General features: G+C 39.9%; 1 protein-coding gene and 1 long non-coding RNA gene across 4 annotated transcripts in view; one reads left to right on the top strand and one right to left on the bottom strand.

Annotated features, from left to right (window-relative positions):
* ppp1r16b (protein phosphatase 1, regulatory subunit 16B) overlaps nucleotides 1-16,081 on the bottom strand; it is a 113,714-nt gene that overhangs the window by 21,829 nt on the left and 75,804 nt on the right. For all 3 annotated transcript variants that reach the window (XM_087841013.1, XM_087841015.1, XM_087841014.1), the window contains exons 4-5: nucleotides 4,272-4,417; nucleotides 1,721-1,824 (exon numbers count right to left, since the gene is read on the bottom strand). In XM_087841013.1, coding sequence (XP_087697139.1) covers nucleotides 1,721-1,824; nucleotides 4,272-4,417 — 250 coding nt within the window. The remainder of the gene's footprint in view (nucleotides 1-1,720; nucleotides 1,825-4,271; nucleotides 4,418-16,081) is intronic.
* Nucleotides 15,124-16,081, top strand: part of LOC148102817 (uncharacterized) — a 1,290-nt gene continuing 332 nt past the window's right edge. The window contains exon 1 of the long non-coding RNA XR_015719090.1: nucleotides 15,124-15,624. This is a non-coding gene — a long non-coding RNA (uncharacterized LOC148102817). The remainder of the gene's footprint in view (nucleotides 15,625-16,081) is intronic.

Here is a 16,081-nt window from a genome sequence, read left to right as displayed (position 1 = left end):
AAGTTTCCCCCTCCTTCATCACTGATGTGCAGTTATGTCAGCGCTGATCTCCTTGAACTCTCTTTCACTCATGTCGCAGAGACAAACTGTGGCGTCTGCAGCTGTTTACAGTGACACAGCATGAATATACAGTATCCTAATCTGCACCCCGCTGGCACAGAGAGAGAGAACTGTGAATACTTTCAGCTCCTCACAGTGTCAATCATAAAACTGGGCCTGACACTACGTGTGATATCAGGTCACAACTCTGATGCCATCTTCTTCAGCAATCTGTTCTTATGACAAGTAGAACGTTAAGACTGCCAAAAGCTGCAAGCTGAAAAGGTTAAATTAGATTTGCATCTTCCTTCCTTCTCATCTCTAATTTTTGCTAGACCTGGGCTCTTAAACGACTGCTTTTTATAGCTGTTACACTTAAAAAAGTAACAAAAAGTAACAACACAGCCCAAGTGTTAAAGTACAAGGAAGCTGATTAAACTGTGTCTGCCTGCTTTAAAGTCCACACATCACCTGTCACAGTTTTATTCAGACTAAAACAGCAGATCTATACAGCAATACATGAACTTTGCTGTCCAGACAATGACTTTTAGACTGGATACTAGAGGTGGGAATCACCATACAACTCACGATACAATATTATTGCAATTTTTAAAAATATTTTGCGATATTCAGACTCTGTACATAAAGGTAAACTTTATCAATATTCATTTTCTCTAATATCAAAGTCTCACACTCAGTCTTTCTCTTATTTCAGTTTTATTGTTGACAAACTGAACGGTTTGTATTACAGTCTAGTCCAACTTAACTGAACGCAACCATCTGGTACAATTATAGCTATTCTGAACTATGCAATTTATGAAAACTATGCAGCCCATTCAGCAACTGAAGAATTTGAAAGTAAATTAAAACAAAATATAATTTTACATTAAATAAAAAAGTTTTAAACTTAATTACAATAAAAATGTCTTAAATTAAAATAAGTAAACTGTCATGTTTATTGCTGCCAAAAAAAAACATTAAACACATTTGGACAGTGAAGGAATGTCAGGATTGTTGCTCAGAAAAAGGATCAACATGCTCTGAAGTCAGAGCACAAAAGCCTTTTTTTGTAACAAAATATCGATTTCTGCTGTCCCTGTATCGATACATTATTAGCAAACAAAATATCACGATACTACACAGTATCGATTTTTTCCCCCACCCCTACTGGATACAACTTAACTTTTCAAACATAAGCTTTAAAGTAAGGTAGCGGTAGGCTGTGTTTTCAATAAGTCTAAGAAGCTGAGGCTGAGTTAGCAAGCTAGTCTCTTCTGGCAAGTCCTCTGATGTTTTGGAAAAATACACAGTTGTCGACCAGGAATGAACAGATGTAATCAGGGAAGGAAATGAACGGGTTGAACTAAGTGAATGTTGTTTTTCCTGGAAATATCTTGTTCACTGTGAGTCTAAAAAGAAAAAGGAAATGTTTTACAAAAACAATGATGGTTAAAAAAAACTCACCTGTGCTGGTAAAGTTAAAGTTGCATTTAATTGGAATAATCCCAACATAAACGTACTTTGTGTAACATCATTACTCCTGCGCATAACTATGTAATCTCTCAATTATCAGTCTGACAGTCTGCAGACAGACTGAATCTGATTCCAAACTTACTAAAAGATTTTATCATCTGTCTAACCTTCCTGTCAGTAACTTCCCCTTTAAGCATTTATTCTCTACCTCTGTTGGCCATGGCCGTCTCAATGATGTCCAGCGTGGGATCATCTTCACACAGGTCGTAGGGCATGTTCCCATCGGAGTTGACTGCCAGCAGATCTGCGCCACTGTGGGAAATGAGCGGATGAATATTTCAACAAATCCAATCAGAGTTAATAAATGCTCTGAATGTACAATATGCAGGGCTAACGACTCAATGAGAAAAAGCGTTCAATATATTACATTTCATGGCACCATCTGTGATCCTCAAAAGTTTAAAAATAACCAAAACAACTTTAGTCATCAGGGTAACACCGCCCTGTTTTCATGTCCCGACCTACTGTAACACACAAAGATGCTGAAAACTAACAATCTATAACTCAAAGTCTTTGGACGGGGATGACAAAACAAATGTGCATTGCACAGCACTAACTGAAGAAGCTAATTAACGTCTTTCAGCCCAGAACAAAAGACACTGCCTCATTCAGCAGTTTTTAACTTCATCCATGTCACAGCACGGTCGCTTTGACGAGTCCTGCACGTCAACAGATGGCAGCAGTGTGTTTGTGTGTGTGTGTGTGTGTGTAAGTCTCTGCATACAGGCTGCAGTTCAACCCGTCATGTTAACAAGAAGAAACAATACCAATGTGTACACGTGCAGTATGTTAATTTGCCTGTTTTGTCTCTTTGTGTGTACACGTGTTTCGCTGTTATTGCTTCATTAGGATGCAATTAAAGCCTAATAAACTCAGTCTAATTAAATCCTAATTCAACATGTCCACAATGTGCGAACTCATGAGTCATCTATACTTCTTACACGTATTTGCATCCAGTCAAAGACAGTAACAAGGACATCTTTGCCTATGGGAATTTGGGTCAGTGTTACTGAATTATTAACAACATCTGCATATCAAAGTTGGATAATAATTCAATCTCTGTCATTATTAAACCACTACACATCCTGCGGCTGGAAATAATTCAGTATTATCCTTTACTGACCTTCAGTGGGTTTGCTTTATCTTCAAATATTATTATAACACTGATTTTTAGTAGAGGATAGTGTCATTTCCACGATGTTTTTCACTCTTTTTTTGTATAATTTGTCACAGTTGTTAGGTGCATTAGCATTAATTGTTGCTTCTGTTGATTTTGGAACAGAAAAACCTAATCTGTCTGGACAAGAAAAATTCAGGTTCCTCCAAACTGCCTCTGTGGCTCATTGGGGACAGTAGCTGCAGCTATACCTGTATATTTGACAGCATGGCAACAATATGCCATGCTATTAAGTTTAGACTATCGTGTAAGCACATGTTTTTGCCTGGGAAACCATCACAGCCATTCATTATACTGCTGGTCAATTTAAACTTTCAACCTAAAGTGGATTCATTATGCTCACGGTTTAAAATAACCATCATTTATCTCATACTGGCCCCTTAGCAAACCTTTTAGCTCCTGTGTCTTTAAGCCAGGTCTTCTGATTACAAACAGAAGAGCTGAAAAGCAGGTGGGAGGGGCTTCCATATTAGGGCGATCGTGGCTCAAGAGTTGAGTGTTCGTCTTGTAATCGGAAGGTTGCCGGTTCGAGCCCTGGCTCAGACAGTCTCGGTCGTTGTGTCCTTGGGCAAGACACTTCACCTACCGCCTACTGGTAGGTGAAGTGGCCACAGGGGCCGATGGCGCAATATGGCAGCCTCGCTTCTGTCAGTCTGCCCCAGGGCAGATGTGGCTACAACTGCCTTCAGCTTGCCTTCACCAGTGTATGAATGTGAGAGTGAATGAATAGTGGTATTGTAAAGTGCTTTGAGGGGTCCCGAAAAGCGCTATATAAATGCAATCCATCATTATTATTATTATTATTATTATTATTATTATTATTATTAAAATCCTCTCTTTATAACATCATACAGATCCAGGAGCACCAAAAAAAAAAAAAGTTAGAAACAGCGTTTCAAGCCTCCTCGGGAAAATCTGTCCCTTAGCATGAGCCCACTATCACAACAAAATGAACAATAATATGGGAAACCATAACAGACCCACCCTAAAATCAAATTGTATTGTTTATTCTGTGGCCTGTAGAGCTATTCATACATCTGATGTTCACAGAAATCTTTATATCTTGTCACTATATCATAACTGTAAGCCTCTTCTCACGAACTGCAATAATTCAAGTGAAGTTTAGTAGAAATGAAACACGTCTTTTAAACTTTATGACTAATAGTTAACAAATTAACCACATTTTGGTGCATTCAGTCTCGAACTGCAACTGTTCGGTTTGTTTATTTTTGTTGTTTTAATGCTGTGACGTGCTGATCTCAATATTTACCCAGAACTGACACGTTGAGCTGAAACCAGCAAAAATCTGGTGTCATATTGTTACAGAGCTACTATTCCTCACTGCATACATGACCTTTTACAGCCTAAGGCAGTGCCATTACTCAATTTTCCTGAAGCATAACGAGTTAAATATTAGATTTCATAAGAACATATTTAGACTTTCGTGGTGCTGGTCTTTATCTCAGACAAGATAAGGGCTGTGCTGCAGGAAATGATGATGTATCATATCTTTATGACTTACTGTGCGATGAGTATCTTAACAAGTCCTGCGTGGCCACAGGTAGCAGCAGCATGCAGCGGCGTCCACAGTTCGTTGTCCTGAGCGTTAACACTGGCTCCTCGGTCCAACAAGAGCTTCACCATCTCCTCATAGTTGTCTATGCAACACTGTATGGAGAGAGAGAGACAGAGGAAAAGGGAGGGAAGGAAAGCAGGAGGAGGACAAGATTAGATTTGGTTCAGGTTTTATATGAAATATTTAATAGCCCAGTATTTTCAGGGTTTGAATTTCAGTGTGGGATTGTGGGCACTGCACATAGAGGAAGAGAATGAATGGATGGACCGATGGAAGACACAACAACAGAACAATAAAATATGTGCAGCTCACCACTATCCCCTCCTTACCCAAACAAGTGGTCACCCTTGTGGAAAACAGTTAACCCCCAATTTTGAAATATGACTTTAAAAGGCATTTAAAGATCTAAAACCTTGGAAAAAAATAGTAGTAAGGAAAATACAAAAAAATATGATTGTTTGTAAAATAAAAAGTGAGGAGGAAAAAAGCTGTGGTGCAGTCAAGGTGTACATTTCAGCATCTTAATCATTCAAGAATGACAACAAACCCATAAATAAGTAAGTACTCATTTGTGAAATCTATATAGTATTTTTATTAGGCTATCCTAGAGTACAAATCTAAGCAACTTTATACACATTCATCCTGACTTCTCAGCCATTGCGTGGGTTTGTTTCCTGGACAAAGGCAGAGGGTCACAGAGTATTTTGCTTGTAAAACTGGGTGTGATTACAGGGTGGAGAGGAAGGAGAATTTTCCATGAAAACCATTCTCCAATCAGACGGCTGTCAGCAGCTGCAATTTGCTCCATCAAAGCTAATTAGTGAGTGTGGCAGTAACTTGTTGTTACTGCCACAGATAACAAAAAACAAGAGAGAAGGAGGCAGGAAAGTGCTGAAGAGAAGGATGGAATTACTTTGTCACAGTGGGAGGGTCAGATATTATCAGAAAATCAAGACGTTCAGGGCGAACAGTTTGTTTCCAAAGTCTGAAAAGGGCATGTCAGCTAATGCCTCTGTTATTGTTTGCGCTGGTGAATCTGGTCCATGACATTTTTAATCAAACCTTCCAAACCAATTTTTATTTTTCTGCTTTGTTTTGTTTTGTTTGTTCATTTTATACCAAAGAACCCTTGGACACCTTTATATCAAAGGAAATGAGACATCCGTCACACAAAAAAACAAACAAATGCAAAATCACCTTTGGCAAATTGATTGCTGACAATCCTAAAAAACCCAAAAGTGGTTCAATGAAGAAAAAAAGGGGGGGAAAGAAAATAAAAGAAAGAGGACTGGCAGCAAATAGAAAAAAATAAAGATAACAAGCAACAAAAGAAAGAAAAATACATCCACTCAGTAATCCGCTTATACTGTGAGGCTTTGGCGAGCAGCAGCCATCTCAGCATGTATTGGAAACCACGATGTTAACACACAAGTCTCAAATTGTTTCCACTTTCTAAATCCCTGATTGCAATCCATCAAATCACAAGCTCCTCTGTTCAACTCCTATGTGATTATATTCTGACTTCAATTCTGCAATTTGGGTAAAAAATAGTCAAAGTTTCTGTTAGCTCACCATCCCATGTCTTCAGATTATTGATAGACTCTACTTTTCTGCAGTTTAACACTTTCTAAAGTGACATTTTTTTTGCACCGTCTTCTCAAATGGGAGGGTTTTCGGCTCTTCTTTATTTCATCTGATTGCGAATTGTTTACTTGAGAATATAATCTACAAGGAAACATTTTGTTGCATGCACAGGTTAAACCTATGCGCAAGTTATACGATGGGAATCACTTCTGAGCAGAAAACAAAATAGACATTTTCTGTTAAACCAACCGTATGCTTGTTTTTAAGCGGCTATAGGTCGTTTCACTTGTATATAAGCAGTTTAATTAGAGTGAACCTGCTGTGCTCCATATTACTTTTCCTTAGTACAGCCCGTCAGCTTCACTCTCTTATACAAAGCTCCCTTTCCTTAAAGGCCAACATCCTTTTAAGCCATTTTTCTTCATATTGGCTTCCAGTCCCCTGGCTTCTAAACAGAACCCATGACTTTTGAACACCCTCCACTCCACATGCCACTGTGAAGGTTCTGAAACAAACAAAAAAACGAAAACAAACAAAAAAAACAACATAATTTCTCATTCTTAATAAGAAATGATCATTTCTGGCATCTGTCTGTACAGGTAATTATTCAATCTGGAATAAGAGAATGGACTGTTGGTAATAATTTACTCATTAACTGCTTAATATGGCATTTAAGGTGGATTTTGTGTTTAATCTGCAGACAATATAGAAGCTAAGCACAGGGTGGGCCATTTATATGGATACACGTAATAACATGGGAATGGTTGGTGATATTAAAGTCCTGTTTGTGGCACATTAGTATATGTGAGGGGGCAAACTCCTCAAGATGGGTTTACAATTCACAATGTTTAAACAGGACTTTAATATCACCAACTATTCCCATGTTATTACGTGTATCCATATAAATGGCCCACCCTGTACTGTAACATCATCCATGGGTTTCTGGAGGCTTGTTTTGAAGCAATTATAATTTCGCCATCTTGGTTTTAAAGAACTAGATGTCACTACGAGGGTCAAATGTCACTATGAAACCACTCACTCATTAACTAACAACTTAAATCTGCCGTCTATGGTTTAATCACAAGCATAATGGTGTAGTATAACAACAGTGATGGTAGGAATAATACCAGAGTAAATTCTTCTGTGACATACAATTGTGATATCATAATATCAATGGCACAGTGCAGAACAGTGTTTAAAGCCCAGACATGCCCAACAACGAGAGCAGCGTGTCAGCCTCCAATGATGATTTAGTAAATAGTGAACTTTAACAACCTCCAACAAAAGAGCAAATGTTTGATGGGTTAGGGTTAGAGGTTAAAGGTTAGGGATTTTCCATTTCAATTTTATTACGTGCAAGCATAGTGCAGGGTCCTGAAGAGTTACAAGGTTAAATTACTTGAGTTATTGTTACTGTTGAAATGTTGAGCATTTCAGAGGAAAAGACTACCTGGGATACTTTTGTGCTTATGCTTTGTATGTATACCTGTATCTCTAATATTGCACTATATTACTTGCACCTTGTGGCAACAGATTCCAATTTTGAATCAGGGCGTCTATGATCCACGAGCTCACTGGAGAAAAGAAGGATAGAAAATGCGTTCATTTTGTTTGCACTAATAAATGCTGCTGTCTGCAAGCTGCAGTCACTGATGTTCAGTATTTTTTTTTTCCTGAACTGTCAGAAATACTCAAATTTTATTGAAATATTCTGTTAAATTTTCACGTCTAATATTACATTTGGTACCTTTCATGATGGGCAAGGACAACTTACGAGCAATTAACAAAACCACAATATGGATAAAATAACAGCTGCAAGACAGCATAGAATTAAAATTCACTAATCAAACAGCATAGACATGTTTTCAGAGATGTTTTCAGGCTGGCTTTAAAGACAGGGACAGGATCAATGTTGCAAATGTGGTGCAGGAGAGAGCTCCCAAGAAGGCGGAAAGCTTTTTGGTAGAAAGCTCAAAAGCCCAAGGTGGACAGCCAGGCAGCTGGTATAATAAGAGTAACAGAGGAGAGTACAGGAAGGAATGGTGATGTGCAGAAGGTGAGAGAAAAATGGAGGTGCAAGACTGTGAAAAGAGTTGAAAGTAAGAAGCAAAATCTTAAAATTAATGCAGCTGCTGAAGGAAATGAGTAATACGTTCTATGGAAGGAGTTCTGGCTATGACCAGCTGAACCCTGCAGAGAAGTTTAAGATTTCTGAAGGCATTACTTTAATAAATATGATATATAACCAGAGCACGTCCAAGAAAACCAGTACTGATGTACAGGATGTATAAAGCCGACCAATATCACATTGGTAGAAATATGCAGGCTGAGTGATATTATTGATGTGCGTTTCAAAATTTAAGGCATTATGGAAAACAGCAACTAAGCTCTTGATCTGGGAAGGAGGAACGATGTGAGAAGTGTCAACGCACAGAGCGAGCTTAGCACATTTGTTCAAAAAAGTTTTCGTTCTACCAGAAGGACCTCGGTTTGTCACTCTTTAACTTAAGAAAATTAGCAGACAATCACAATCAGGTGGAAGAGTGGAACTAGGCTGCGTGGACAGGTAGAGGTGGGTGTCATCAGCATAAGAATGAAAATGAATACCAGATTTCCTAATAATGTAACCTAAAAGTAAAAGATAAATAATACATAGAAAGACGCCTGAGGCAGAACCCTGGGGAACACCACTAACAACTGGGCAAGGTTGTGAATTGAAATGTTTTCACTGGACTCAGATCAAGAAGCAACCCAGAGTCGGCTGCCATCAGAAGATCATTTGTGATCTTGACCAGGGGTGCCTCTGTACTGTGAGCTGGCCAAAAACCAGATTGTTGAGATGATTGTTAGTAGGGTATGAATAACTCTGCAAAGCAACATTTTTTTTTTGTTTGTTTGTTTTTGAAAGAAGAGTAATGTATGGTAATTATTTTGGTTGAAAGGGTCTTCTTAAGAGTTGAACTTATCAAAGCTGTTTTAAGAGGTAGAGGGGGGGAAAGGACAAAACAAAACCCAAAGAAAGAAACAAAAAAGCAACATTTTACAACTTCAACCTAAAGCGCTCTGTTTATGCAAGATAGCATGGGTGCTGTGTAGGAGTAAAGTCAGTTTCAGTTCACTTCTGTCAGGCCACAGGGTCTTCTGAACTCTTGACCTCGCTCATGAATCCACTTATTTGAGACCCATTTGAAAAGTAAATTATGTCAGTTATAAAAGGAGCGAGAGAGAATCAACAGGACTTGGCCCCCTAGTTGACAGTGGCTCTGAGGTGTAGTGGTTAACACAGTTGTTTTAATGCATGAAAGATCCCAAGCTGGAGGCCAGGAGGAGACCTAAACCCAGCTGTGGTGGTCCCTTGGGAAATGAGGGAGCAGCTGAAAGCAGCTAAAAGCATCCGTGCAACAGTGGTGACAGAGATCCTTTCTAAGGTCTTAAGTAATTAAGCTAAAATGTCAAATTAAGTATGAAAAAGTTTTAATGTCAGGGGTGTAAAGTAGTTTTTCTCCTATTGACAACCATTAACCATCTCTCTCTAATGTCTCTGTTACACCCGCGAATCAGTTTTCACTTTTTCCACTTAATAACTATACTCACTACTGCCAGTGGCTCCCTTTTTACACTCTGCATCGTCTTTTAGCAGCGGTTAGAATGAACGTCAGGACTTCTCAGATTTCCCCCTCGTCTTTGAATTTCCACCACACTATACATAATCATCATATAAACGTTGGGAGGTCGAGGTGCAGAGAGATTTTTTTCTTTTTGTGGATTTGCATAAAAGATGAGCTAAAGTCCAATCTCTAGAGATTTCTAGTATCTCAGAGTAGGAGTGAAAGAAGGGAAGGCAATAATACAGAGCGAGGCAAAAACATAACTATAAGCTAACTGGAGAGAAATGCCAAGAAGAAGAAGCAGGAGGGGCAGATTAGAAGACAGAAGAAAGTCACTTTGGGATATGTAAACAACAACCGCAGACTCCATTCTTCAGCATCATTTACATAGAGTCCCTGCTTTCAAGTAATTTTAGAAGAATTAGCAGCCTACTCTACTCAAACTCAGAGACCAGAAACTTGTGTTACATTTGACAATAAAGAAAATCCCTTTATGATCATTTATCTATGTCATGAAACCAACTATAGCTCAGCTGTGTCTGTGAGATGATGTGACAGCTCAGACTGTTACCTTCTGTACCCCATACAGTACATCCCCTCTGGCTCTAAAGCAAACCCTCAATCTCCATTCTTTCCATTACTTGCTCTTCTTCTCTGACGCTTCCCTCCAGCTCTCTGATAAAACTTTAATCTTAATGCTTGAACAACAGTAAAAAAAAAAAAAAAAGACTCTTAAACCGCACTGACGTAAGAGAAACTGATTTGTGTACATTCTTTGGAGTTTTGTAGTGCTGATTTACAAGGCTGCTCAGATAAGGCACATCTGACACGAGCGTGTGATGGTGGGGGAGTACGTGAATTAATATACAGCACAAGAGAGGAAATGAAATTACAGCACAGATGCCGAGGACAGACAGCAGGAAGACAGATAAGAGGCAAAATGGATGCAAAGAAGAAAAAAAGAATGCTGACTGGAAACATGTCGAATTGACAAACACATCCTTTCAGAAACGTTTTAGTGCAGGGGAAGATTTTCATTGTGAAGATTATTCGATGAGAAGTTACGAAAAAACAGGCTGTCTGTTTAGTTAATGATCATTTTGGATGGATTGAAAATCATCAACATAAAAACATAATCAACAATTAAGACAGATATGGTTTGAAAGAACCAAATACAAGTTGAAAGCAACAGGGTTTCTTCTGATGGTAAAGTTAGCAAACTTAGTAAATGTATGATTCTTGTGCTGCTACCACAAAATAAAAATATCAGTGGTTTTAACCAGGAAGTGAAACAAGAAGTCTGGTAAGTCAATGTTGGACTAAATATGAAGTGAAACAATCCAAACTTATTATTGGCCTTGGACTAATAAAAAAAAAGAAGAAGAATATATATATATATATATGGATTTTAAGCCGTATGCGTTTTTTTTACGGAACAGTGCACAAACAACATTACAACGTCTCTTAACAACCGGTAAAAATATATACCGTATATATACTACTTAATATACTACTTATCAATTTTATTGGTCTACTGTTACCAGGCAAAATGTTTTTGGCCACATGAAAAAAATGCATTAGCCGCATGTCAGTATAAGCCACAGTGTTCACAGTGTGGGGAAAAAAGTAGCGGCTTATGACCCGAAAACTACGGTATATAAAAATGGCTATAGCCTGGAGATCCAGGACCCAGTCATAGAGCGCCGGAGGAGGTGCGCTCAGACGTTTCTCTTTTTCTCGTGATGCAATTTTTCCTTTACTATCTATGATGCAAATAGCGAGGCGTCAGACAAAATTAACAGGAAGGAACAAAGTATCTTTATGACCTCCTTCTGATGCTGCCAAAAGCAGAAGTGGTATTCTGTGAAGGCTGCTCTATGTATGTCAATGACTTCCAGTGTTAATGTTAGAAAAGAAACCAAATTCAAAGGAAAAGACAGAAGTGCATGAGTCACACGTCTCCTTTTTTTAAACGTGCGTGTGTCAGTTGATGCATGTGTGAGCATATATGAGGGTGATAAATTGATAAACTGGTAATTCAGTGAACAACTTATGGGTTTCATTTTCCATCCGAGTCTCGTAATTGGCAAGCTGCAAGAGATAATTCAAAAAAAGTGAACACAAGCTTGTCAAAGACATTCAGTACACTGATGTGTTGGCTTATTCCAGCCGGCGGCAACGTCCTGACAGATGTCATCAGAATCAGAAGAACAGGCTGCAACCTACACACAACAGCTAACATCTAGGCTAATCTCTCCAGCCTTCTGAATACACCCACATGCTTAAGCTTACCTGCTAGCTAACTGCTTGGCTAATCTCATTTCCTGTGACAAACAAAAAACACACACTTTCACCCATGAGCTAGGAAAGTACTAAACTAAAGACAATGAAGCAAACAGGAAAATAATGTGCCATTCATGCAAAGCACTGAGAATGGGAGCATGGCTCAAACAAAGGCCCAGATTATTTCTGTGACCCTGGAAAACAACGGCAACAGTGTTATGCCGGGCTCACACTGTGCGATTTTTGGCCCATTTTGAGCCGTTTTTTGAGTCGTGCGACCGTTTTGGCGATCGGCCCGATTTTGGCCTTCATCGTGCGTCGTGCATCGTGTAGTATACGTGGGGTAACGAGAAGCGATTAACACCTCACGACCAGCTCCCGATCATCAATCGCTTGGTCGTGAGCAGTGTTGCCAATTCCTCAGTAAGGAAAATCGCTATTGGCTGTCCTAAAAGTCGCTAGAAGTCGCTAAATGACGTCATCACCTAATTTGCATAATTGGTCATGCTAATGTAATTGTAACCTACGTTGTTGGAGAGAGAAATAACATCGTGGACGAGACATAAAGTGAGTAAAAAACGTCCTAAATGCATTTAGAATTTATTTAGAACTACAAATTAAATTTCTTTTAGCAATTATTGTTTTTTTTTATGTCACAATTCCAACCCTGCTCCTTAATCCGGGCTTGGACCAGCAAAAGTGACCCGAAATAGGCACTCTGGTGGAGTTACTTTGTGTGTGTGTTTATAAGTAGTTTTAAACCTTGTGATCCACAAAACAGCATAAGAGTAAAAGAAGAACTGACTGCGTTACAGCACCCGCTGCTTGTTGAGAGTAAAAGCGATATGCGCTTTCACATCAAAGTCGCTAGGGGGTCTGAAAACTCGCTAAATATAGCGACGAAGTCGCTAAGTTGGCAACACTGGTCGTGAGGGTGTCACCGCAGTTTCTCACACTGCGCACGCGCAAACACAAACGTCAGCGAAAAAGACTGCGCAGCACGGCAGTGCAGCGTGTGATCTGGACACAAGCGATGGAGGCACTTGTAGAACTTTGGCAAGCTCATTCGAGCCTTTTCGATGTGGCCTCACAAAATTATCACGACCACAAAAACCGTGAAAATAGTTGGATGGACATTGCTGCTCAATCACAGCTGCCTGATCAATGTTTTTCATTAGCAATTTAGCAAAGTTGATGGCGGTGGTGTGCGTGTCTGTGTGAGTGAAAGACAGAGAGGGAGAGCGAGCGACAGAATTTCTGTTATAACCTTCATTTTATGGACGCACAGTGTGAGCACTCGGGTCGCATCAGAGCATCGGGTCGTACAGTGTGAGACCTGCATCGTGACCTACGAACTTCTAACCCCTGCGAGTCAATCGTGCAGTTTGAGCAGGAGCTGAATCGCGCGACTGACAAAATCACACAGTGTGAGCCCAGCATTACCGAGGGCTGAGAGGACCACAGCTCGGGTCGAAGAGCGAAACGATGAGGAAATAAGACCAAGAATTTGAATAGGGGCAGAGAGGGCGGGCGGTGACGGGCCTCGTACTTAAATCAAAATACTGAGGGGTTAAGTGAGCAAGAGCAGGGCCAGCCCGCTGAGACTACAGCTGATATAGCAGGAGACTAGAGGCTGAAGGGGGTTTATATTTTACTATAGCTAGAGGAACTAATCCAAATAATAAAGAGTACATTAATATGAATGAATAAAAAATAGAGATGCCTTGTTGATGAACTGCAGAGAATTAAATGAAATGGATTAAGAAGTGGGGCATCAATGGATCACCAAATACAGCCTGAAAAGCAGATTTCAGGAGTGCAACACAATTTAAAGCCCTCCCGTGTCTCATTTCCTCTGGGTTTTTCCCCCGTCTCCATCTCACGGGCATCATACTGCATCTCCAAAGAAAAAAATGCATATAAAAGTATAGTATATCAAAGAAAGTATATTAGTAAGAAAGAAAGCAGGTTATTACTGAATTTTGGAAGCAGAGTATAAGAAGATGATGTCGAAAGGCTGGCATGTCTGAGTCCTCCAAGGCTGAAGTAATGAAGAGCTGAATGACTAATGAAAAGTGTGAAACCACACAGGAATGCCGACTCACAATTTTACAGCTCAGCCTGATCAAACCCTGCAAATGATTATACGGCGCGAGCATCAGTCATCTCGCTACCAGTCTGTCTCCCTGCATGAATATCTGCCTGAACACAGCGAATGTTTTTTTAATGCAACTCCAGCAGTCTGTTGCTGTTCGGGGTCATTGTGCCCACTCGACAACATGGAGGCCCCCACCGAGCAAAACACTCTGAGCCAGAAAACAGCTGTGGCTCGCCCAAATATGGGACAACATAAGGCAGGTGTGTTTAGGAAAAAAAGAAAAATAGAAAAAAACGCTGCCTTCCTCTATCTCAGAATAGCTTCAAATCAAAAATATCCTTGTTTACCTCCATTAACTGCAGATTTCAGATACTGTAAAGCACTCCAAAGGTTATAACATCACCTTAACAAAAGAAACTGATACAATTTATGGTACATAACACATATATGTAGATAATATTCCTATAGGGCAGCAGCGTTCACTCAGGGCGTCAGGAAGACGAACAGTGTGTCTGTTTCTGGAAAAAGCTGAGACAAATTCAGAAGGGTTGATGAGGTGATTCATTTGTTGCATCATACAGAAAAACAAAGTGCTCATTTTACACAGAGCCATGAATGTGGTTTCCCTGATTTCAGTCTTTATGCTAAACCAAACCGCTGCTCATATTTACCACAGAGGCATGAAAGTTTTATCTTTTATCTAACTCTCAGCAAGAAAACAAAACGTCAAACGGTAAATAACTAAGGAGTTATGCTTGAAGCTAACAAGGGCCTACAACAGTGTGCTAGGTCTCTGGTATTAATGTTTTGACTCACTCTAACCCTTTACATAGAGTACGGAGCTCAGCAGGGAGATTTTGATGTAAAAATCCCAATAACTATGAGCGATTACGTAACCATTAAATGCAGACTTACTATGAGCTACAGCTCTGTGAAACAATGGTATGAGCTCCCCCTCGTTTCAACATAAACGTGTTTTATTCACGAAAAGGAATAAAGCCACGATCCTAAATTGAAACAGCGATGTCTTTGATTAGTGGAGGTCACCGTCACCATGGAAATGTTTAAAACCCTGAATGTCAGGTTGCTTAGTGAGTGTTAAACTTTAGAAACCAAGCAAGTGGTCATCGCAAACAGGAGCTCAATACCATATCGATAAGTAGGCGATACTTTACTACAAACACACAACACAAAATATACTCAAAACTATCCTTACGGTGTGTTCACACCGAACGCGATGGACGCGAACAAAAACGCCCCAAACGCCCCTAATTTGACGCGTGCACATTCGCGCCTCAACGCGTGTCCAAGAAAAATCCATCGCGCGTCAAAATATGATATTTTGACGCGCGTGAACCGGAAATGTGGGAGGGATGTGGGAGGAAGTTGTGCCAGACCGGTATCTTTGCAAGATGGCAGCTGTCGAGTTAGCGCTTGAAGAGAGAGTCTCCCTTCTCTATGTACTGTGGAGAGCAGAGCAGCGGCGTAAAAGACGCCCTCGCCGTACCTGGGTCCATCAGGTCCTCCAGAGGCATGAGCAGTTTGGTGAGTTTCACCATTTGCTCCAGGAGCTGCGCCTGGATGACGGCCGATTCCAGCGACATCACCGTCTTTCACTCGGCCAGTTTGAGGACCTGCTTCCCCGGGTCGGTCCCAGAATCGCCCGCCTAGACACCAACTACAGGCGCTCAATCCCACCTGCAGAGCGCCTGTCCATCTGCCTGAGGTTAGTAAAAGTATTTAATACGGTAGTCCTTTATTGATACCTGTGCTAATACATGCTAAACCATCCATTTATACACTGCTAACATGGATGTGCTATGCTAACAGTGAATGTGGTACGGAGACGACTGTTTATAATATTTCTAGTGATACTCAGAAGGTCTCATCAAGTCCCGATTTAATTCGATTTATGCTGTTATCAGTGTTTGAATGATAGCATGGCTGTGGTGTCATATCAATGTATGCGCTCGGTGTTTGCTGATATCAAACTGTAGCATTAGGACCACTGAGTTAACCTTTGTAGTGATACTCACTCCTTTTTATTTAGACCTGGTTTAATTCTGGGATAGTTGAATATTTGTATATAATCCCCGCAGACTGTTTTAGATTATATCTAATATATATCATGTAATTATCCTTATAATTACAAAAGGTTTTATGTAAGATTTATGTTTTGCAAT

This window comes from Neolamprologus brichardi, chromosome 5, assembly GCF_056152115.1.
Source record: "Neolamprologus brichardi isolate AB-2024 chromosome 5, ASM5615211v1, whole genome shotgun sequence".
NCBI classification, from domain to species: Eukaryota; Metazoa; Chordata; class Actinopteri; order Cichliformes; family Cichlidae; genus Neolamprologus; species Neolamprologus brichardi.
Note: the sequence above shows the minus strand (reverse complement) of the source record. Positions and strands in the feature narration are given on the sequence as shown.